The following is a 23,988-nucleotide window of genomic DNA, read 5'->3' on the forward strand; positions in this document are numbered from 1 at the left end:
AAAAATTAGAAATACTCGATGATACAATAATTTCACTCTGAGTATTTACCCAAAGAAAAATAGTTGGAAAAGATCTCTGCACCCTATGTTCATTGCAGCATTATGTACAATAGTTGAGATCTTGAAGCAGCCCAAGTGTCTATTGGTAAGTGAATGAATAAAAAATATGTGTTATGTATGTATATGTGTGTGGAATATATGTATGTATGTATATATAGATACATACATACACACAAAAGAATATTACTCAGCCATCAAAAAGAATGAGATCTTGCCATTTGCAACAATGTGGATGGACCTAGAGGGTCTCTAAAGGATTGTGAAAGGGGGAGCAGGTTGGGGAGATGAGCAAAGTGGGTGCGGGGCAGGACTAAATAAGTCATGGGAATAAAAGGTACAGCATAGGGAATATAGTCAATGGGGTTGTGACAGTGTTGTATGGTGACAGATGGTAGCTACATCTGTGGTAAGCATAACTTAGAGTCCTTGAATCACTACGTTATATACCTGAAAGTAATGTAACAGTGTGTGTTTGACTATACTCAAATTTTTAAAAAAGAATGACTGAAACATGGATTTCATGTCAAAGAGACAGAAGTGACAGAGAAGGTAGAGCTGGAGAGAGAATGTATGTCTGAAGTGGGCTGGTTACAGATACCCAAGATATGCTGCCACCAAGTCAGTGAAAATTCCAGTTGTTTTTTAATCTTTTCACTAGTTTTTTTTTCCACTAGTTTTTTTAATTGAATAAATTTGACATGTAATATTGTGTAAATTCAAGGAGTTTAATACGTTACTTTGATACATTTATATATTGTAATGTGACTGCCATTATAGCAATATTTATCCCATTATATAATTATACTACAGTATTATTTTGTATATTCAGAACACTATGCATTAGATCTCTCTGGCTTATTTACTCCCCATAAATGTGTACTCTTAAGTGCCATAGATTTTGTGCCCCTCACCCCTGAATTCCCTGGTAAATACAATTTCACTTTTTTTGAGGTTTGATATTTTTAGATTACACATATAAGTGATATCATATAGAACTTGTCTTTCTCAGATTTATCTCACTTAGCATAATGTCCTCAAGGACCATCCATGTTTTTGCAAATGGCAGGATATCCTCCTTTTTTAAAGCTAAATAGTGTTCCATTGTATATATACCACATCTTTATATCCATTTATCTATTCATCTATTGATCCTTTGATTGTTTACATATTTTGACTATTGTTAATAATACCATAATAAACATTGGAGTGCATATATGTAGTCAAAATCTTGTTTTCCTTTCCTTTAGGAATATACCCAAAAGTGAAAGTGCTGGATCATATGGTAGATGTATTTTTAATCATTGGAGGAACTTCCATGATGTTTTCCATACTGGTTGGACCACTTTCCATTTCCATCAACATTGTATAAGGGTTCTCTGGTCACCACATTCTCCCCAGCACCTGTTGTCTCTTGTCTTCTTGCCGTTAACCATTTATAACAGGTGTGAAATAGTATCTCATTGTAGTTTTGGCATTTCTTTGATTAGTAATGAGCATCTTTTTCCTATACCTTTTGGCCATTTTGCTGTCCTCTTTGGAAAAATAGCTAATTCTTGCCATTTTTCAATCAGATTGTCTTTTTTGTTATTAAGCTTTATGAGTTCCTTATATATTATGGATATTTACCCTTTATCTGATTTATGTTTTATAAAAATGTTCTCCCATTCTGTAGGTTGTCTTTTCATTTTGTTAACTGTTTCTTTTGCTGTGGAAAAGCATCTCAGTTTGAGGTAGTCTCATTTGTTGATTTTTGCTTTTGTGCCTCTGGCATCATATGAAAGAAAATCATTGCCAAGACCCATATTGATGAACTTCTTTCCTACATATTCTTCTCTGGTTGTATGGCATCCAGTCTTATGTTTAAGTCCTTGATCCACTTTGACTTAATTTTACTGAGTGCTTTGAGATAGGAGTCCATTTTCATTGTTCTACATGTGTCTCTCAATTTTATCCAGCATCATTTGTTGAATAAACTGTCCTCTCCCCACTGAGTGTTTTTGCCTCCTTTGTCAAATATTAGCTGACTATATGTGCTAGTATTGAATTCTTAGGCTCTCTCTTCTTTTCTCTTGGTCTATGTGCCTATTTTTGTGCCCATTACATACAATTTTTGTTACTGTCTTTGTGGTCCAGTTCAGAATCTGGAAGCATGATCCCTCCAGCTTTGTTCTTTTTTGTCAGGATTGATTTGACTATTTGAGGTCCTTTGTTATTCCACACGAGTTTTAGGATAGTTTTTTTCAATTTCTTTGAAAGATACATTATTTTGATGGAGATTGCATTGAATTTGTAGATGGCTTTGAGCACTGTGCCATTTTAACACTATTCATTCTTCTGAACCATGAACACAAGATGTCTTTCCATTTCTGTCTCCAGTTTCTTTTAGCAAACTTGTTGTTTTTAATGTATAGATCTTTGACTTCCTTGCTTAAATTATTCCTAAGTAGTTTACTGTTTTTGGTGCTATTGTGAATGGGATAGCTTTCTTTATTTCTTTTTCAGATAGTTTATCATTAGTGTAAAGAAATGCAATGGATTTCTTTATGTTCATTTTATAACATGCCACATTACTAAAATTGCTGATGAATTTCTATTTTTATGGATTCTAGGATTTTCAGTGTACAAGATAATGTCATCAGGAAACAGCCACACTTTTATGTCTTCTTTTCCAATTTGGATGCTTTTTACTTCTTTGTCTTGACTTCAGTAGTTGATCTCACAAGAACTTACAGAACTATGTTTTAGTGTTTTTGTGAGTATATTTGACATACGATATTATTGTATCTATAACTATAAAATTAGTTTCAGGTGTACAACATAATGATTAGACAATTCCATACATTACTCAATGTTTACCACAAGTGTAACTACCATTTGTCACCATACAAAATTATTACAATATTATTGACTGTATTTCTTAAGCTGTACTTTTCATTCTATGACTTTGAATTTTTTTGAACTTCCTATAAAGTAGATTGTTCATCTCTGTTTCATTTAGTTCTTTTCCTGAAATTTTGCCTCCTTGTTTAATTTGGATTGTATTTATCTTTCTCCTCATTTTATGTGACTGTGTATCAGGGAACACACCTACCTCTCCCAGTCTTGAAGGAGTGCCCTTGTGTAGGCATGTTCTCTGCGTAGACTGTGTGCCTGGCTCTTTAGGTTGGCTGGCTGTAGCTATAGCAGGCATTGACTGGAGTTCCTGGGGCAGTGTGTACCTGGGCAGTCTTGTGGGAAAGTATGAGGTAAAGTGGATATATACCAGGGGTGGAGGCCTCCATAGATAGATGGAGTGGACGCACGCTGGGGCCACCCTGGTGGGATGGCTAGAGCAGAAGCATTTATGGGGCTATCAGATTCTGACATGCTGTGCTCCAGGGCCATTGTAGTGGGGCAGAAAATGGTCTGCTTTGGGGGAGCAGGAAGATGTAGTATGGGCTAGGGGTCCAGGGCTCACTGATGTGGCGGGCTAGTTAGGGCACCTGGACTCTGCCTCTATCTGGGCTATCAAGTCAAAGGGTGGACACAGACAATGGTATTCATCACCACCTCTGACCCCAGAAAGCATTCCAGAAGTTGGTCCACCATTTGGTGGATGCTCTAACATTAGTAAATGGTTTTCTTTCACTTAATTTCTAGTTACCCTTTAAACCACTTTTTTTTTCCTGAGCCGCATGTTGCAAACCTGCATGTTGCAAACCTGCCTGCAGGCCCCTCTGTTACAGTCATTCCTACTGCCACTCCTTAGCATCAGTAGATTTACTGTCATTACCATGTCTGTATCTCTTATGCCATTTTTTTATGTGGTGCCTCTATTCTTTGTTGTGCAGGACTGCTCAGTTATCTTTTAGATCTTTAGGAAAAACTGCTCAATATATAGGTATAGACTCTGTGTCTGAGAAGAGGGGACTTCAGGGGGTTCCTTTGCTACCATCTTGGACACCTTCTTCCCTCCAATACTATACTGAATAGGAATGGTGAAACTAGCATCCTTGTCTTCTTTTTTTATTTTAGAGGTAATGTTTCAATTTTTCTCCATTCAGTATAACGTTAGTTGTGGGTCTGTCATATATGGCCTTTATTATTATAAAGTATAAATAATAAAGTATAATTATTACAAAGTATAAATAATAAAGTATACTTTATTATTATAAAGTAGATGCTTTCTTTACCCAATGTGGTTTTATTTTTTTAATCATGAAAGGATGTTGTAATCTGCCCAACGTTTTTCCACATTTATCAGATGATCCGGTGATTTTTATCTTTCATTTTATTGTAACACATTACATTTACTGACTTACATATGTTGAACCATTCTTGGATCTCACGGATAATCCCACCTGGTCATGGGGTATAATTCTTGTAAGTTACTCTTGAATTCAGTTGATAACATTTTTTTAAAAATGTTGTGTGTATATTCATCAGTGATATTTAGCAGCATATAGTTTTAAGGTATGTTTATCTAGTTTTGGTATCACAGTAATGCTGGCTTCAAAGCAAAAGCTTGGCAGTGACACCTCCACATTGATTTTGAAAGAGGTTGAGGAAGACTGGTGTTAATTCTTCTTCAGATGTTGGATAGATTTCTCGAGTGAAGCCATTTGGTCCTGGAGTTGTCTGTGTTGGAAAGTTTTTGCTTACTGATTTAATTTTTTTACTCATTATTTGTTCAGATTTCGTGTTTCTTCCTGATTCAATCATTGTAGGTTGTGTATTTTTAGAAATACATTCATTTCTTGGTTAGGTAATTTGTTGGCATATAATTTTTTTGTAGTAGTCTCTCAAAATTCTTTGTATTTCTGGAATATTAGTTGTAATGTCTCCTTTTATGTCTGACTTCAAGTCTTCTTTCTTAGTCTAGCTAAAATTTTGTCAGTTTTATCTTTTTGAAAAGCCAGTTCTTAGTTTTATTGATCCTTTTACTGTTTTTCTGGTCTCTGTTTCCTTTATTTCCACTGTGATTTTTATTATTTCCTTCCTTCTGCTAATTTTGACATCAATCTGTACTTATTTTTCTAGTTCTTGAGGTGTAAAACTAGGTTGTGTATTTAAAATTTTTAACTTCTTAATAGGTGTGTATAGATACAAACTTTTCCCTCAGAACTGGTTTTGTGGCATCTCACAAGATTTGATAAGTTATTTTCATTTTTGTTTGAACATAATTTTTTATTTCCTTTTGTTTTCTTCTGTGACCCATGACATTTTTTTTTCAGTGTGGTGTTTAGTTTTCACATTTATGTGGCTATTCTTTTACTCTTGCGGATTTTTTTCATACTAATTGTGATCAGAAATGACAGTAGTTAGGATTTTGGTTGTCTTAAATTTGCTAATAATTATGTTGTGGCCTATCACATACTCTATCCTGGAGAATAGAGAATAATCCATGTGCAGTTAAGAATGTGTATTCTTTTTTTTTTTTTTTAGATGCAATGTTCTGTGTTTGTTAAGTCTATTTGTTGTCATGTGTGGTTCATTCCAGTGTTTTCATGTTGATTTTCTGTCTGAGTGATCTATCCCTTGCTGACAGGTATTAAAGTCCCCTAGTACTATTGTATTGCTGTCTATTTCTCCCTTAAGACCTGTTAGTATTTGCTTAATATATTTTTGGTGCTCAGGTGTTGGAAGCATACATATTTATGATTATTTCATCTTTTTAATGTATTGACCCTTTTGTAGTTATATAATGACCTCCTTTGTCTCTTGTTTTTTTGGCATCAAGTCTATTTTGTCTGCTGTCAGTATGGCTGTGCCTGTTTTTTTTTTTTCTTTTCTTTTTTTTGGCTTCTCTTTGCTTAAAATATCAATTTCCATCCTTTCCCTTTTAGCCTTTATGTCTCTTTAGACTGAAACACGTTCCTACAGCATATTTTGGGTCTTGTTTTTTCTCCATCCCGCCACCTTGTGCCTTTTGATTGGTGAGTTAAAGCCATTTGCATTTAGGGTCATTATTGATGTGTATAAGATTTACTATTGACATTTTCTCTTTCGCTTTGTGCTTATTTTTTTCATTTTTTCCCCTTCTGTTTCTGTAAACCTTGGTGATTTCCCATGGTGATTTGCTCAATCTCTTATTTTTATTATGTTTGTGTCTCTGCTCTAGGTTTTTGTTTTGCGGTTATCATGAAGTTCCCATGTAACATATCACAGGATAACAACCCTTTTTCTGCCCATAGCAGTTTTTCTTCTTTCACCTGTAAAGGTTCAATCCTTTTATTCCCCCCCTTTTATAGTTTTGATGTCACAAATTACCAATTTTAATGCTTACTTTATTATCAACTTGTAGTAGGTATAGTTATTATCAATGCTCCTTTAATCTTTATGCTATTCCTATGTAATATACCTTTCTAAAAAATACAGTTTTCTAATTCTGACCATCTGTCACCTTAACCAGAGTTGTATGTGTTTTTTCTTTTTGTTTCAGCTTTAAGAGCTCCTTTCAACATTTCTTACAAGACAGTTCTAATGGTGTTGACCTCCCTCAGCTTTTGTTTGTGTGTGGAAGCCTTTGTTTCCCATTTACCTGAGAGATAATTTTGCTAGATATTGTTACTTGAAAATTTTTTATCTTTTACAAGTTTGAATATGCCATTCCACTGTCTCCTGGCCTGTAGAGTTTCTGCTGTGAAATTTGCTGTTAGCCTAATGGGGGTCCCTTTGCAGGTTACTTTGTTTCCCTGGCTTTTTAAAATTCTTTATAACTGACTTACAGTTTTAATATAATCTGTTTTGGAGAAGATATTTTTGTCTTGAGATACTAAAGTGTTCTTTTGGCTTCTTACACAATTCCTTCCCAGGTTTGGGAAGATCTTTGCCGCCTTCTACATCTTTTCTGCTTTTGGTATACCTGTTATTCTTGAGTTGGCTTTTCTTTTTAAAATCTTTTTAATGTTTATTTATTTTTAAGAGAGAGAGTGTGTGAGCAGGGGAGGGGCAGAGACAGAGGGAGACACAGAATCTGAAGCAGGCTCTAGGCTCTCAGCTGTCAGCACAGAGCCCCATGTGGGGCTCGAACCCATTAGCCGTGAGATTGTGACCTGAGCTGAAGTCGGATGCTCAACCGACTAAGCCACCCAGGTACCCCTTAAGTTGGTTTTTCTCATGGAGTCTCAAAGTTGTCATGGGGTTTCTTCATTTTTTACATCTCAAGGCTCTTTCCTCTAACACCTGAATCATTTCTAATTCCTATTCTTAAGCTCACTTTCATCTGATCTATTCAGCTTGCAACCCTTTGTAATACTTTCTTCATTTATCCAGTTCTTCAGCTCCAGCATTTCTCTTGGGTTGCTTTTAGACTTTCAATTTCTTTGGAAAAGTACTCTGTCTCTTCTGTAATCTCACTTATGAGATCACTATGCCACCTTTCTGAGTTCTCTTGTGGGTTGTTGAAATACTTCATAACAGCTTTTTTGAACTATTAGTTATACTTCAATAGTCCATACCTTTGGTGTGGGATGCTGGAGAATTGTTATTTTTTTTTTTTGGTAGCACATTTCTGCCAACCTAAATAAGAAAGGTGTTTACTACTTTGAATGCAGCAGTAGCAGCACTTTACATAAAAAATTATCATTTTTGTTTTGTTTCATTGTCCAGAAGGTGGCACTATAGCACAGGTTTTTAGTTTCTCTTACCAGAATGGACTGGCAGTTAAGGTTGGGAGTGTGCACATAAAAAAATGAAATAAAGATGCTGGTGGAGAAACAAAACAAAACAAAAAGGGTGCTGGCAGATTATATGGGTGTTCCTAGAGGTCCATGGGCAGTCCTTTTGCCAGAATCCTAGGGCAAACACTAGGAGATGCTTTATTTCAGTTCTCTTTGTCTTCACTTTGCTTTCCTTCCCCATCAGTCACTGCATGCTCTCCTGGGAGAGAGCAGTAGGTCCCTTCAGTTAGAGCAGGCAGAGGTGGACATATTCTCACGCAGTGTCTTCACCCTCTATCTCCTCTGCCAGTAAAAGTATCTAGGGGAGTGCTGCCCTCCCCTGGCTCTATAGACTCCTTTGAGATAAAGTCCACCCACTTTCAGGTATACAGATGGATGGATTTTGTGGCAGGCAAGGTGGAGGCTTCCTGGTGTGCTGTGTGGTGGCACTTTTGTATGGTCATGGATATCCAGTTAGTTGTAAATCAAAGGGAAAAGAATGTCATTACCGTTCTCCACTCTTTTGGCTAATTTTTAACCACTGGAAATTATAAATGTTTTTCCAGGTTTTTTTTTTTTTTTTTGAGACATAATTGACATTGAGCACTAAGTTTATTTTAAATGGGTTTTTTAAATGTTTTTTATTTATTTATTTTTGAGAGAGAGAGAGTGAGCCAGTGAACGGCAGACAGAGAGGGAGACACAGAATCTGAAGCAGCCTCCAGGCTCTGAGCCATCAGCACAGAGCCCAACGCAGGGCCCCAACCCATGAACCATGAGATCTTAACCCAGGCTGAAGTTGTACGCTTAAACCAACTGAGCCACCCAGGTGTCCCGAGCACTAAGTTTAAAGTGCACAACATTTGAGTTATATATATGGTGAAGTGATTACCACAAAAAGTTGAGTGAACATCCACCATGTCATACATAAAAAGTAAAAAAAGCAAAAACTTATCCTGTGATGAGACCTCTTCAGGTATACTCTTGTAAAACTGCTCTCTGAAACATGATTGTTATTAACTGTCACCATCAGGTTATGTATGTCATCCCTAGTACTTATCTGTCTCATAAATAGTTTATGTTTCTATCACTTCCATCCAATTCCCCCTTACCCATCTACCACTTCTAGTAAACACAAAGGTGATCACTTTTTCTGTGAGTTTTTGTTTCAAATTGTACATATAAGTGAGATCATACAGAATTTTTTTTCATTAAGCATTATGTCTTTTATTGAATTATATATTTATTTAAAGACAAGTTACTTAACATACAGTATAGTATTGGTTTCAGGAGTAGGACCCAGTGATTCACCATTTGTATGTAACACCCAAGGCTCATCCCAACAAGTGCCATTCTTAATGCCCATCACCCATTTAACCCTTCCCCCCACTCACCTCCCCCTCCAGCAACCCTCAGTTTCTCTGTATTTAAGAGTCTTTTATGGTTTGCTTCTGTCTCTGTTTTTATCTTATTTTTCCTTCCTTTCCCCAGTGTTCATCTGCTGTGTTTATTAAACTCCACATATGAGTTAAATCATATATTGTCTTTTTCTCCCTGACATATTTCTCTTAGCATAATACACTCTAGTGCCATCCACATTGTTATAAATGGCAAGATTTTATTCTTTTTGATTGCTGAGTAGTATTCCAGTGTGTGTGTGTGTGTGTGTGTGTGTGTGTGTGTGTGTGTGTATACCACATCTTTATCCATTCATCTGTTGATGAACAGTGGGCTCTTCCATAATTTGGCTATTGTTGATAGCCCTGCTATAAACATTAAGTTACATGTGTCCCTTCGAATTAAGATTTTGTATCCTTTGGGTAAATACCTAGTAGTGCAATTTCTGGGTCATACTGTAGCTCTATTTTTAATTTTATGAGGAACTTCCATGCTGTTTTCCAGAGTGGCTGTACCAGTTTATATTCCTACCAACAGTGAAAAGGGCTCCCCTTTCTTTGCATTCTTGCCAACATCTGTTGTTTCCTGAGTTGTTCATTTTTAACCATTCTAACAGGAGTGATGTGGTATCTCATTGTGGTTTTGATTTGTATTTCCCTGATGATGAGTGATGTTGAGCATTTTTTCATGTGTCATTTGGCCATCTGGATGTCTTCTTTGGAGAAATGTCTATTCATGTCTTTTGCCCATTTCTTCACTGGATTACTTGTTTTTTGGGTGTTGAGTCTGATAAGTTCTATATAGATTTTGGATACTAACCCTTTATCTGGTATGTCATTTGCAAATACTTCTCCCATTTCATCAGTTGCCTTTTAGTTTTGTTGACTGTTTCCTTCACTGTGTAGAAGCTTTTTATCTTGACAAGGTCCCAATAGTTCATTTTTATTTTCCTTGTCACTGGAGACATGTCTAGTAAGAAGTTGCTGTGGCCGAGGTCAAAAAGTTTGCTGTCTTCTCCTTCATATAAGATGTTGATGGTTTCCTATCTCATATTTAGGTCTTACATCCATTCTGAATTTTTTTTGTAGATGGTGTAAGAAAGTGGTCCAGTTTCATTCTGCTGCATGTCACTGTCCTGTTTTTCCAGCAAAATTTGCCAAAGAGGCTGTATTTTTTCCATTGGGTACTCTTTCCTGGTTTGTCGAAGATTAGTTGGCCATATATTTGTGGATCCATTTCTGGGTTCACTGTTCTGTTCCATTGATCTATGTTTTTGTACCATACTCCCTTGATGATTACAGCTTTGTAATATAGCTTAAAGTCCAGAATTGTGATGCCTCCAGCTTTGGTCTTCTTTTTTCAACATTATTTTAGCTATTCACCATCTTTTCTGTTTCCATACAAATTTTAGGATTGTTTTCTCCAGCTCTGTGAAGAATGCTGGTGTTTTTTTGATATGAATTATAGTGAATATGTAGATTTCTTTGGGTAGTGCAGACATTTTAACAATATTTATTCTTCCAATCCATGAGCATGGAATATTTACCCATTTGTTTGTGTCTTCTTCAGTTTCCTTTATAAGCTTTCTGTAGTTCACCTATAGATCCCTTACCTCCCCTAGGTTTATTTCTAGGTATCTTATGGTTTTTGGTGCAATTGTAAATAGGATCAATTCCTTGATATTTCTGCTGCTTCATTATTGGTGTATAGAAACGCAACCATTTTCTTTATATTACTTTTATATCCTGAAACTTTGCTGAATTCACTTATCAGTTCTACCAGTTTTTTTGATGGACTATTTCGGTTTTCCATGTAGAGTATCATGTCATCTGCAAAAAAATGAAAGTTTGACTTCCTCTTTGCCAATTTGGATGCCTTTTATTTCTCTTTGTTGTCTGATTGCTGAGGATGGGACTTTTAGTCCTATGTTGAACAACAGTGGTGAGATTGGACATCCTTGTTGTGTTCCTGACCTTAGGGGTAAAGCTCTCAGTCTTTCTCCACTGAGGATATTAGCTGTGGACCTTTCATATATGACCTTTATGATGTTGAGGAATGTTGCGTCTATACCTACTTTGTTGAGGGTTTTTATCAAGAAAGGATGCTCTGTTTTGTCAATGCTGGTTTTGTGTGTCTATTGAGAGAATCATATGGTTTTTATCCTTTTTTTTTTTTTTTTTTTTTAGTAACGTGGTCTATCACGTTGATTTGTGAATACTGAACCAGTTCTGCAGCCCAGGAATAAATCCCACTTGATTAATTCTTTTAATGTACTGTTGAATTTGATTTACTAGTACCTTATTGAGAATTTTCCATTTCCAGGTTCATCAGAGATATTGGCCTGTAATTCTCCTTTTTAGTGGAGTCTTTGTCTGGTTTTGGAATTAGGTAATGCTGGCTTCATAGAGTGAGTTTAGAAGCTTTTCTTCCATTTTTATTTTTTGGAACAGTCTGTGAAGAGTAAATACTAATTCTTCTTTAAATGTCTGGTAGAATTCCCCTGGGGAAGCCATCTGGTCCAGGACTTCTGTTAGGAGATTTTTTGATGACTGATTTAATTTCTTTGCTGGTTATGGGCCTGTTCAAATTTTCTCTCTTCTCATTTCAGTTTTAGTAGTGTGTGAGTGCCGAAGAATTTGTCTATTTCTTTCAGTTTGCCCATAGTTTTGTAAGTGTTTGCATTTTTTGTGATATTACTGTGATCTGTCCTCTTTCATTCGTGATTTTATCTATTTGGGTTTTCTCTCCTTTCTTTTTGATAAGTCTTGCTGGGAGTTGATCAATTTTTTTTTGGTTCTTTAAAAGAACCAGCATTTAGTTTCATTGATCTCTTCTACTGGTTTTTGTTGTTTATATATTATTTATTTCTGCTCTGATCTTTACTATTTCCCTTCTTCTGCTAGCTTTAGGTTTTATTTGCTGCTCCTTTTCTAGCTCCTTTAGGTGTAAGGTTAAGTTGCGTATTTGGGACCTTTCTTGCTTCTTGAGATAGGTCTGAAGTGCTATGTACTTTCCTCTTAGGACTGCCTTTGCTGCATAGCAAATGTTTTGGACTGTTGTGTTTTCATTTTCATTGGCTTCCATGTATTTTTGAATATTTTCTTTAATTTCCTGGTGAACCCATTCATTCTTTACTAGGATGTTCTTTAACCCCCAAGTATTTGAGGGCTTTCCTTTTTTTTTTTTTTTCTTGTGGTTGATTCAACTTTCCTGATTTGTTTTTAGGTCTTTGATCTCTGCAGCAAGGATTCTTCACACATCTTCTGTGCTGTTTTCAAGCCCAACCAATGGTCATTTGGCTGCTATTCTGAATTCTTGTTCAGATATAGTGCTTATATCTGTTTTGAGCAAGTCCATGGCTGTTACATTTTCTCAACCTTCTTTTGGGGAGAATTCTTTCTCTTGTCCTTTTGGTTAAGTTTCTGTCTTTTGCTTGTTTTAAAATAATGTTGTTTCCTGCACCTGAGAGTAATGCTATATTTAAAAGGGGTCATACATTCTCTAAGGACTGGCACTTCTCAGAATGTTTCTGGTGTAGGCTGTATGCACTCTGTTCTTGCATATTGTCTGCTCTTTGCCACTGGTCAGTCATTTGCAGAGTTCATCCTTGTTTGCAGTGGAGAGTATTTGGATCTTTAACTAGATGTGCTTTGATTTTTTTGTTGAAATAAGCCTGGAAAAAGGAGGGAAATGTCTGATCAAAAAAAAAAAAAAAAAAGGGAAATGCAAAACCCAAGAAACTATGAGCCTGATTCCAAAAGGAAAAAATAGTAAGCCTATTCCTACCAGAACAGGTGCAGGTGTTGTTGTGAATCACTCGACTTTTAGTATACTTAATGTATCCCAGGTGCTGGCTATGCTGATCTTCTGGAGGAGAGGCCTGCTGTGTTGGCTCAGAGTCTGTCTTGCCCCAGTAAATAAGCAATTGCCAGGCACAGAGGGGTGCGGTTTGGTATATATGGGTTCTGCCTCTGCTAGGGGTTGCTGTATTGCTCTCTGTAGTCCCACCATGTTGGCATGGGTGGGGGGAATGGCACCACCTCAATCTCTCATCCCTACTGGGTATCTAACACCCCCGCTATTCAGGGAGCCCTCAATAGCATGGACAGTCAGCTCACCCTGTGCCACAACACTCCTGCACTTTTTTTTGGACATGTGACTGGGATTCAAAACCCAAAGTCTTAAAGGACCCAGCACTGCAAGGATCTACCCACATACTCCAGAGTAGAGACTCTCCATGCTGTGTCTGAAATCGTTTGTTCCAGAAAACCAGTCCCACACTTGCGTGGTGTGAAGAATGTTTGGTGTAGCACCGCTAAAAGAAGCAAATTTTATATTCCCTCTGGGTGCATCTCTGTCTCCCTGGTGATGAAAGTCATTTTGCTGGTGATTACATGGTCTTTTGTCCTTGGAGAGGCAATACACCCTGTTCCAAAAGTACTCCAGGAAGGGGAATGTTCTTTCCCAACACACCTAGAGATCTCTACACCACACTATGTACCCTGGAGCCAGCTCCCCCTACCCCAGGAGCACCACAGCTCCACTCCAAGGAAAGTCAAGTACTTACAAAACATTAGAGCTTGACCTCTAAACACTGTTTGCAAAAAATACCCTGTGACACCCAGTACTTTTTGTTCCCCAGTCCATGGTCCAGAGAGGTTTTCCTCTCCTGGAAACTAAATGCCACTGTTCTCAACCCCTCTCTCTTTCTCTGCCTTTTGTCTGTCTATGGCAGGGGATCCCTACCCCTCCACAGCACCGCCATTTTTCTCTTCTCTAATTCACTTCCACACACTTCACAGGTACCATGCTATCTCACTCCAACTGTGGAAATTCTTCTGCCACTCTGCAAGTCAATATCCTAGGTGTTTCAAATGATCTGACCTCAATACCACTGTGTTTGAGGATCGAGGAAAGCCCAGGGTCCCCCTACTTTCCTGTCTTTGTAACTCCTCTCATAGCATCATGTCTTCAAGGTCCAGCCATGTTGCCTCAAATGGCAGGATTTCTTCATTGCTGATCGTTGGATAATATTACACACACACACACACACACACACCACCACCACCACTTCTTTATCCATGATCCACAGATGGATAATTAGGTTGTTCCATGTGTTGGCTATTGTAAATAATGCTGCAATAAACATGGAGGTATATCCATATTTTCAAATTAGTGTTTTTGTTTTCTTCAAATAAATATCTAGAAATGAAATTGCTGGATCATATAGTAATTCTATTTTTAATTTTGGGGGGAGCCCCCATATTGTTTTCCATATGGCTGCACTCATTTGCATTCCCACCAACAATAACAGTGTACAAGCGTTCCTTTTTATCCACATTCTAACCAGCATTTGTTAATTCTTATCTTTCTGATCTACCAACTCTAACAGGTGTGAGGGGATACCTCACTGTAGAATTCATTTGCATTTCCATAAGTGATTGATGATGTTGAGCATAATTTCTTGTATCAGTTGGCCACTCATATATCTTCTTCAAACAAATATCTTTTTGAGTTGTTCTCTACCTTTTAATCAGATTGTCTTTTCGCTTTTGAACTTTGAGTTCTTTGTATATTTTGTGTATTAGCCCCCTATCAGATACGATTTATAAACATATTTTTTCCCATTCGATAGATTGGATTTTCATTGTGTTCATTGTTAGCTGTGCAGAAACTTTTTAGTTTGATGTTTTGTTTGTTCTTGCTTAGGTTGCTTGTGCTGTAGGTGTCATATCCAAAAAATCATTGCTGAGACCCATGTCAAGAACTTTTCCCCCATGTTTTCTCTAAGAGGTTTACAATTTGAGGTCTTATAATTAAGTCATTCATCCATTTCAAATTAATTTTTGTGAGTGGTATAGTATATTTTTCAGTCTTTTCTCCATGGAGTATTGGCTCCCTTGTCAAATACTAATTGATTATATTTGTGTTTTAAAGAGCTTCTCAGTTCTGTTCCACTGTTCTCTGTGACTGTTTTTATGTGAGAAACATACTGTTTTGAAGATAATAGCTTTATAGTATAATTTGAAATCATTGTGCTGTTTTCTGCTTTGTTCTTTATTCTCAGGGTGACTTTGCTTATTCAGGATTTTTTGTGATTACATATAAATTTTAGAATCATTTTTCCACCTCTGTAAAAAATGCCACTGGAATCTTATACTGAATCTATCCTGTACTGAATCTATAGATTGCTTTTGGTATTATTGACATTCTAGCAATGTTTTTAAAATTAATGAATATAGGATACTTTTACTTTGTGTTTTCTTTGATTTGTTTCATTTTCTTAGAAGAGAGCTCTTACACTTCCTTAAATTTCTTATGTGTTTTATTGTTTCTGATGCTATTGTAAATTAGATCATTTTATTTCTAAGATAATTTATTCCTATATAGAATACTACTGATTTTTCATTGTTTACTGAATTTAAATCTAACAGTTTTGGTGGAGTCAGGATTTTCTTCTGGTCTGATTGCTGTGTCTAGAACTTGAGGTACTATGTTGAATAAGATTGGTGAGAGTGGAAACAGTTTTCTTGTTCCTGATCTCAAAATAAAGGCTTTCAGTCTTTCACCACTGAGTATGATGTTAGCTGTAGGCTTATGTGGCCTTTAGATACAGGAAGGAATGTACCTCAGCGTATCAATGTGTTATCATGAAAGGGTGTTCAATTTTGTCTAATGTTTTTTCTGCATCTTTTGAGATGATCCTATTTTTTTTCTTTCATTGTGTTAATATATTAATTTTGTTGAACCATTCTCCTGTCTCAGGGGTATATACTATTTTATCATGGTCAGTGATTATTTTAATGTTGAGCTGAATGCATTTGCTATTTTATTGAGAATTTTGCATGTATATACTAGAGGGATGTTGGCCTGTAGTTTCCTTTTGTTGTTGTGTCCTTCTTGTGCTTTTGTATTAAGGTAATGCTGGCCTCATAAAATAACTTTGGGAGTGTTCCCTCTTGCTCAATTTTTTGGTAGAGTTTGAGGAGGATTGCTCTTAACTCTTCAAATGTTTTGTAAAACTCACCAGAGAAGCCATCCTGTATTGGCATATTTTTGATTACTGATTCAAATGAAGAAAAACCCATTTCCTTTCTAGTAGTTGGTGTGTGCAGGTCCTTCCTGATTTAGTCTTGGTAGTTTGCATGTTCCAAAGAATTCCTTCTACATTGTCCAGTTTGTTGGCATATAGTTGCTCACAATAGCCTATTAACATTCTTTGTATTTTTGTGGTAGAAGCTGTAATGTCTTCATTACTTTACACTGTTTTTGATTTGGGTGCTTTATCCTTGGTTAGTCTGAAGAGTTGTCAATTTTGCTTCTTTTAAAAGAGGAAGTTTTTAATTTTGTTAACTTTTTCTATTATTTTCTTGTTCTCTATTTCTGTTCTAATCTTTATTGCTAACCTTGGGCTTGGTTTCACTTGGAAGTTTTCTTATTTCTCAATGTGTGCATTTACTGCAATGAATTTCCCTTTATGACTACTTTTAGTACATCCCTTAAGTTTTGGTATGGTGTGTTTTTATTTTTGGTTGTCTTAAGATGCCTTGTTACTTCCACTTTAACTTCTTCTTTGATCCTTTATGTTCAGTTTAATTTCCATGTATTCATGACTTTTCTAGTATTCTTCTTGTTACTGGTTTCTACTTTATACTATTGTGGTCAAAGAAGATATTTGATATGATTTCAGTCTTCTTGAATTTGCTAGGTCTCATTTTGTGGCTTAACATATGGTCGATAATAGAAAATATATCATGTGTGCTTGTGAAGAATAATATTCTGTTAAGATCTATATATTCTGTAGTGTTCTAATCTGCTCTGTTTGGCAGAACTATCAATTGTTGAGAATAGATTATATATGTATTTAGATGCTCTGATGTTGGGTACATAAATATTTACAATGGTTATACCTTCCTGGAGTGACCCTTTTGTAATAGAATATTTATACATCTTCCTTGTCTCTCTTACTATTTTAAGTTTAAATTATTTTTAATGTTTATTTTTGAGAGAGAGAACGAGCTGGGGAGGGGCAGAGAGAGTTGGAGACACAATCTGAATCAGGCTCCGAGCTCTCAGCACAGAGTCCAACACGGGGCTCAAACTCATAAACCATGAGATCATGACCTGAACTGAAGTCAGATGCCCAACCGAGTCCCCCAGGCACCCCTTAAGTTTAATGTCTGTGACCATGTTTTTCTCTCTTTAGCTATGTGTGTTGGTCTCTGTTCATCCTCTTCCCTTTCTTTTAGGATTCTCAAAAGGTGTCTTGTCTATGAATAATTGTTAGTTCTTGTGAAGGAGCAGCAAAGTTAAGAATAACCTATGTTGCCATCTTAGTGATGACACTCTAGAAATAAGAATTTTAAGTTGGGTCAAAATGTAATTTTTAGCAGTTTGGTAGCCAAATGTAATACACAGCCATATCTAGAGGAAACTTGGAAGTGCCTTGGATCAAGGCACTTCACTAGAGGAGGGGTGGACAGGCTTGTCGACCTTATTGACTAACTTTGGTGCTTTCTAGGAGGGAATGTCAGTAGAGTTAGTTAATAAAGTAGATTTTCTTCACAAAAGGAATGAATCCTAGCATGGGCTACTGTAGTTGTAGCACTACCCTTTGTACTGCTAAAGCTGAGCTTCTCTCACCTACAGATAATGTTAAACTCCTGTCGGGAGTAGGAAAGGCAGGCACCAAACTTTTTCTACATCCACCATGATTTGTGAAGGCCATACAATAACCGTTATATATAATAAGAATCCAGATGAAGCAGGAGAAAGCTACCATCTGGTCAGGCCTGGCTAATGATGAGGACTCAGACTAGAATATTTGAGTACTTATTGTAGCAATATGAATCTTTGGCTTAGTTCCGGTTCTCTTCAGCTTTGGAAGGCTTTCTCCAGCACTTCTTGAGGCAAGTAAATTCAAATTCTTATTGATTGCTCCTCCTGAAAAAAGAGCTCACTTGCCAGCTCATTGTGCTGCTCAGAAATCCAGAGTTTTGGCCCTAATGTCACCCAGCTGGCAGCAAAATGACCTTTTTTTCCACCCTGGTTCATCTAGTTCCACAGAACTGCCATTAGAATCCGGAAATCAGGGGCGCCTGGGTGGCGCAGTCGGTTAAGCGTCCGACTTGAGCCAGGTCACGATCTCGCGGTCCGTGAGTTCGAGCCCCGCGTCAGGCTCTGGGCTGATGGCTCGGAGCCTGGAGCCTGTTTCCGATTCTGTGTCTCCCTCTCTCTCTGCCCCTCCCCCGTTCATGCTCTGTCTCTCTCTGTCCCAAAAATAAATAAAAAACGTTGAAAAAAAAAATTAAAAAAAAAAAAAAAAGAATCCGGAAATCAAAAGTCTTATTAGGAATTTGAGAATACAAAACTAAGCACAAATCATAGATTTTTAATAATGAGATGAAAATGATTTATTGCAATATGGTTGTAGGAACAGCTTACCCTCTATAAAAATGATAGCAATTCTGATTATTCTTTCAAAGTAAAGTTGAAGACCGTCCAAGTGCCCCAAATAGTGGTTAGGATTTTCCTGGGGGTGGAGAAAGAGACTCATTGTCCCAGAACATCTTTTGAAAACAAATGACATTTCACAACATGGTATAGCCATTAACATGTACTAATACATTGTTGCCTATAAAAGAAAATTTCTCTAGGACCTAGAGTGGTGGACATGGGAAATCATTTCGATAGAGATCTCTTATGGCCATCATACATTTTCACTGATTTAACACATATTTTAAAAATATGTATAACAGCATAATTGAAATGTAATTCCTACCTCATGAAATTGACCCATTTAGAGTGTACAATTCACTGGGGCTTAGTGTATTCTGAGTTGTACAACTTTACTGTAATCAAACTGAAACATTTTCATCACCCCAGAAAGAAACCCCACAGCCATTAGCATTCATTATCTCTTTCCTCAACTTGCCATGCCAGCCCTAGGTCACCACTAACCTACTTTCTGTCTCTATAGATTTGCCAGTTTTGGACATTTCATATAAATGCAATCCTACAATGGTAGTCCTTTATGTATACTTATTTAGCATAATGTTTTCAAGAAAAACTTTCTATGATTGAATGATAACCATTATATGGATATACTACACTTTGATGATCCATCAGTGGATGAGACACTAGGGCTGGTTTCTTTTGTTGTTTATTAGAAGTTGTGGCTGTAAACATTTGTATACAACTTTTTATATAAACTTGTTTTTATTTCTTCCAGGTATATACCTAGTGGTAGAATTGCTGGGTCATACTGTAACTATGTTTAACAAGTTAAGACTTCCAGAGTATTTCCAAAAACCTGGATCATTATACATTCCCATCAGTGGTGTTTAAAGATAGTGAATGCTTGACTTTACTTTCTAATGGGATGTTTCATGCACCTCTAATCCTCCCCATGTCTGGCAACCACTCATCTGTTCTTTGTGTCTGACAGTTTGTTTTTCTGTTGTTGTTTTAGATTCTACATGTAAGTGAGATCATATGGTATTTCTTTCTCCATCAGATTTAATTCACTTACTATAATGCCCACAAGGTCTATCCTTGTTGACACAAATGGCAAGATTTCATTTTGAATGTTAAATAATATTCCACTGTGTATATATAATAGACCCCATTTTCTTTTTCCATTTATCAGTTGACACTTAGAATTACCATATGACCCAGCAATTCTATTTTTAATTTTTTGAGGAACCTCTGTTTTCCAGAGTGGCTGCACCAGTTCACACCAATGGTGCATAAGCATTCTCTTTTCTGGACTTATTTACCAGAACTTCTTTTTAAGATTATCACTTCTCACCTTTCAAAATGACTATCTTACTGTTGCTTTGTTTTGCATTTTTCTAATGACTAATAAGGCCCAACACGTGTTCCCTTTTCATTTACCTGTTTGCCATGTATAGGTCTTCTTTAGAAACAGGTCTATTTTTTAATCAGATTTTTTTTTTTTTTTTGGCTACTCAGTTGTAGGAGTTTTTTATACATTTTAGATAATCCTTTGTCACATTTATGATTTGCACATATTTTCTTAATTGTGTTGATGGTTTCCTTCACTATGCAGAAGCTTTTTAGTTTAAAAATCTGATTTCAGGGGCACCTGGGTGGCTCAGTTAGGTGTCTGACTTCGGCTCAGGTCATGATCTCGCGGTTCATGAATTCGAGCCCCATGTTGGGCTCTGTGTTGACAGCTTGGAGTCTGCTTCGGATTCTGTGTCTCAGTCTCTCTCTCTGCCCTTCCCTTGCTCTGTTTGTCTCTCTCCAAAAATAAGGATTAAAAAAAATTAAAAAATCTGACTTCAAAAGCAAACTAGTGGGACTATTTCAATTAATTGGCCATAGATGCCTGGATTTGTTTCTGAGCCATCTATCCTGTTCCACCTACCTATGTTATGTTTTCATGCCTGCTTACACAACATCAAAGAATCAACGCTACTTTCAAGCCTTCTATATTATAAGGTTATGCCTTCCATAGATAGTGATTCCCCTTATAGATCTGGGCATGGAAAATGACAACATTGAGACAATGGATTCTAATTTTGAAGTAAGTTCTCTGCATAAAATGTTATCCAACAGCAATGCACTGCTGTTGGTGAAAGCAAGAATCCATCTTTGCTGCAAACGTCATTGTTGTCTTGCCAGCCACCCACACCATCAGCATCGAAGCAAGACCCTCCACCAGCACAAAGATTAATACTCACTGAAAGCTCAGATGGTTAGAAATTTTAAAGTATTTTTGAATTATGTACATTTTTGACACATAAACTCATATACACTGGGAAACCAAAAAATTCATCTGGCTTGCTCTATTGCAATGTTCACTTTAGCGAAGTGGTCTGGAATTGAACTGACAAGATCTCTGAGGTATGCCTCAGATTATTTCTGATGGCCACCTCCATCAGTCTTATGTAGCACAATGTATCAGAGTACCAATCATTATGATAGTTGTTTCACAGTCTACACTATAAGCTTTCACTATTGAAAGAATTAGAAAATTAACTAGATTTAGAGTATGGTTATTGATTAGCATAGAATTCACAATTCAGCTGAAACCAAAAAGTTGCAAGAGAGTGTCCACGTTAGTAGTTCAAAGCCAGTTTTACCATTATAAACTGGGCAAATAAATGTTTCGGCAAAGAACTAGATAAATTTGTGCCTGTTTCCTTACTAGGAAATTATTTCAATACTAGCACCTACTTCCCGGAAGAAAGGAGGTACAATATATCAAGTTCTTTGAATAGGACGGGTTATATGATAACCATTCAAATATTTGTTTAATACTATTATCATAGCAGGGTTGGGTTCACTTGGCACTTTATATATATTTTCACCTTTGAGCCTTGTGACTCTGAGCCTTCGAGCTCTGTAACTAAGTAAGGCAAATGTCAAAAGTAACCTGACAAAAACACGACTTGATGGTGAGGCTAGATTTCCCATCTTCTGACTGATAATGCATCTACCACTTACCATACCCTGGCACCTTCTTCTATAGAAAACTGTTGTAATATGGTGTTATTTTCCTGGTCAAGCCCCTGAGAGAATTCTGGCTCTTGGGATTTAGGTTCAAGTTGTAAACCAGCATCAGGGTGTGTCTCAAAGCCCAGATTAAAGGAATCACATTTGACAAAAGCTTACACAGATTACTGTTTTATGAGACTTTCAAGTCCAGTGTATTCCCAAATGCCACTATTTAAGGAAACTAAATATTAGCATGAGAGAACTCAATCTGTCCATAAAACCTTTGTGCCAAATTATGGGATTTTTTTCTCTAAGTTCAGTGGAATCTTAGCATCCTTACTTAGCACTGGGAAAATCCCCAACAGGATGCATATAGTCCTACATCTTGGCAATAAACACATTGTTTAGATCCATACTGTTCTTCCTCATGCTCCTCTAAATCCAATCCTACAATTAATCACATCGTATTTTTACAATACATAATGAGTGAAATTCAAGCTCAAAAATAGTCATAACTAAATTATAAGTTTTTCCAGAGAATTTCTTTTTATCTTTCAATATTACTTTTAAAAAGTATTCTGGGTTATTAAAGTGTTTAGACATGGATGTAAAATATTAGTCTATTTTTTTCCTCCTTTGGTCTCAGGAGCTGAGATGAAATCAAATGATTTAATCATTCTGAATCCATGTGGCTCCTTTGAGATAGGGCCAGATGTAAGCAGAAGGATTTATAGGGCGTAAAATTCAGAATGGATTAGAAAAGCATTTTTGTGTCCAGCCCAATACATCCTAAATCAAAGTCCCCTGAATGGACTGGGGAGGTTGTCATGGAAACTAACTGGCAAGCTGAGCCCCTGCAATGTGAAGGCAAACAATAGAGTGTTAAGATTGTGTACAGAACAGCCAACTATGGCTGCTTCTGCCCAGGTACAGTGACACATCGGTAGACGTGTCCAACTGCCACCACCTTTTTTTGTACCTGCTGGCTATTCTGGCATCTCTTTGGGAATGTATCAGGTCCTTTCCCAGAGGTCAGTAAAAACACTGCTGCTGATAGATGACAGAAGCCCTAGGAAAATCAGCACCAATAGATAGATGCAATGGTATACAAAGCAGTGAAGGGCTAAGAGGACACAAAAATTTCTGAAAGGAGGTTGAAGCACATTTAAGGGAAATCCAGTGACTCCTTAGTGCCACCTTGTGTCCAGTTAGATGCTGAAAATTTACCAAAAGCCCACCCTCCCTCGTTTCCTGGGGCCCCAGCAGGGCAGACACAGAGTCAGACCAGACCCTGGTGATGTTTGGTAGCCCCTATTGTAGGTTAAGGAAAACATGTAAGTTAAAAACTTTGATAGAATCTGAAATGGGACAAGAAAGATATGCTAAATAACATCCATCTTAGAGAAGTTTTCGAGAAGCTACCTGGTGCCGGGAGTTGGAAGGACATGTTGTGGCAGATCCTCGATGTTGCCCTTACTAACTTCTGCAAAGAGATTTGTTGGTGTTCATTCAGCCGTGCTGGGGGCAAAAAAAAAAAAAAAAAAAAAAATGGGAACACAGCCGTGAACAAAAGAATTTGATACAAGAAGATAACATTTGTTCAAATTGCATCTTGGGCCCACCTCTTCTCTCTCACACAATCAAGCAGCAAAAACCATAATCAAGTCCCATTTAGTTTTCAGCAGAAGTGTAAAGTGACCAAGCTGTGTTTCTCTTTGTTTCCTCCAGGGTTTGAATTTTTTGAAACAAGTGCCAAGGATAACATTAATGTCAAGCAGACATTTGAGCGTCTTGTGGATATCATCTGTGACAAAATGTCAGAGAGTTTGGAGACAGATCCGGCCATCACTGCCGCCAAGCAGAACACAAGACTCAAGGAAACCCCTCCTCCACCACAGCCCAACTGTGGTTGTTAATGTCCCCACAAAGGCAGTTCTGCGGGGCGGGGGGCAGATCACCAACCAACAGCATTTATAAATGGTTGATTAACCTTCATTTATACTGCCTAATAATTATTTGAGGGAAATCTTTGATGTCAGTGGCTCATACATGCATTCAATTTGTGGGAGATTTCCTGTGTTAATATGTGGCAAATATGTGATCTCAAATTTGTAAGGACTATCCATCTATAAACATCTGGTATTTGCATGTAATTTGTTACTTGTCTTTGTAGGCTCTTTTTGTTTCAGATTTCTTCTCAAGATTAAGCTACTGCTGGGACCTCAGACTGTAATTTCACTACAACTGACTTTTGTGCCACGGGTTCAAATTTGCAATTCACTTGTATGGATGATAAACAAGGAATTGTTTGTGTGTGTGTGGACAAGAGGAGATCTCAGGAGACCGTCATGGGTCTGGTTAGTTTACCGTTCAGGAAATGTGTCTGTTTTTCAGTGTTATTAATAACTGAGGAGACCATTGACTA

General features: G+C 37.0%; 1 protein-coding gene across 3 annotated transcripts in view; it reads left to right on the forward strand.

The window, feature by feature from the left end:
* RAB3C (RAB3C, member RAS oncogene family) overlaps nucleotides 1–23,723 on the forward strand; it is a 301,875-nt gene extending 278,152 nt beyond the window's left edge. For all 3 annotated transcript variants that reach the window (XM_049649503.1, XM_049649502.1, XM_049649501.1), the window contains exon 5: nucleotides 23,292–23,723. In XM_049649503.1, coding sequence (XP_049505460.1) covers nucleotides 23,292–23,479 — 188 coding nt within the window. In that variant the 3' untranslated portion in view covers nucleotides 23,480–23,723. The remainder of the gene's footprint in view (nucleotides 1–23,291) is intronic.
* The last annotated feature ends 265 nt before the right edge of the window (nucleotides 23,724–23,988 follow it).

Source organism: Panthera uncia (genome assembly GCF_023721935.1).
Source record: "Panthera uncia isolate 11264 chromosome A1 unlocalized genomic scaffold, Puncia_PCG_1.0 HiC_scaffold_17, whole genome shotgun sequence".
NCBI lineage: Eukaryota > Metazoa > Chordata > Mammalia > Carnivora > Felidae > Panthera > Panthera uncia.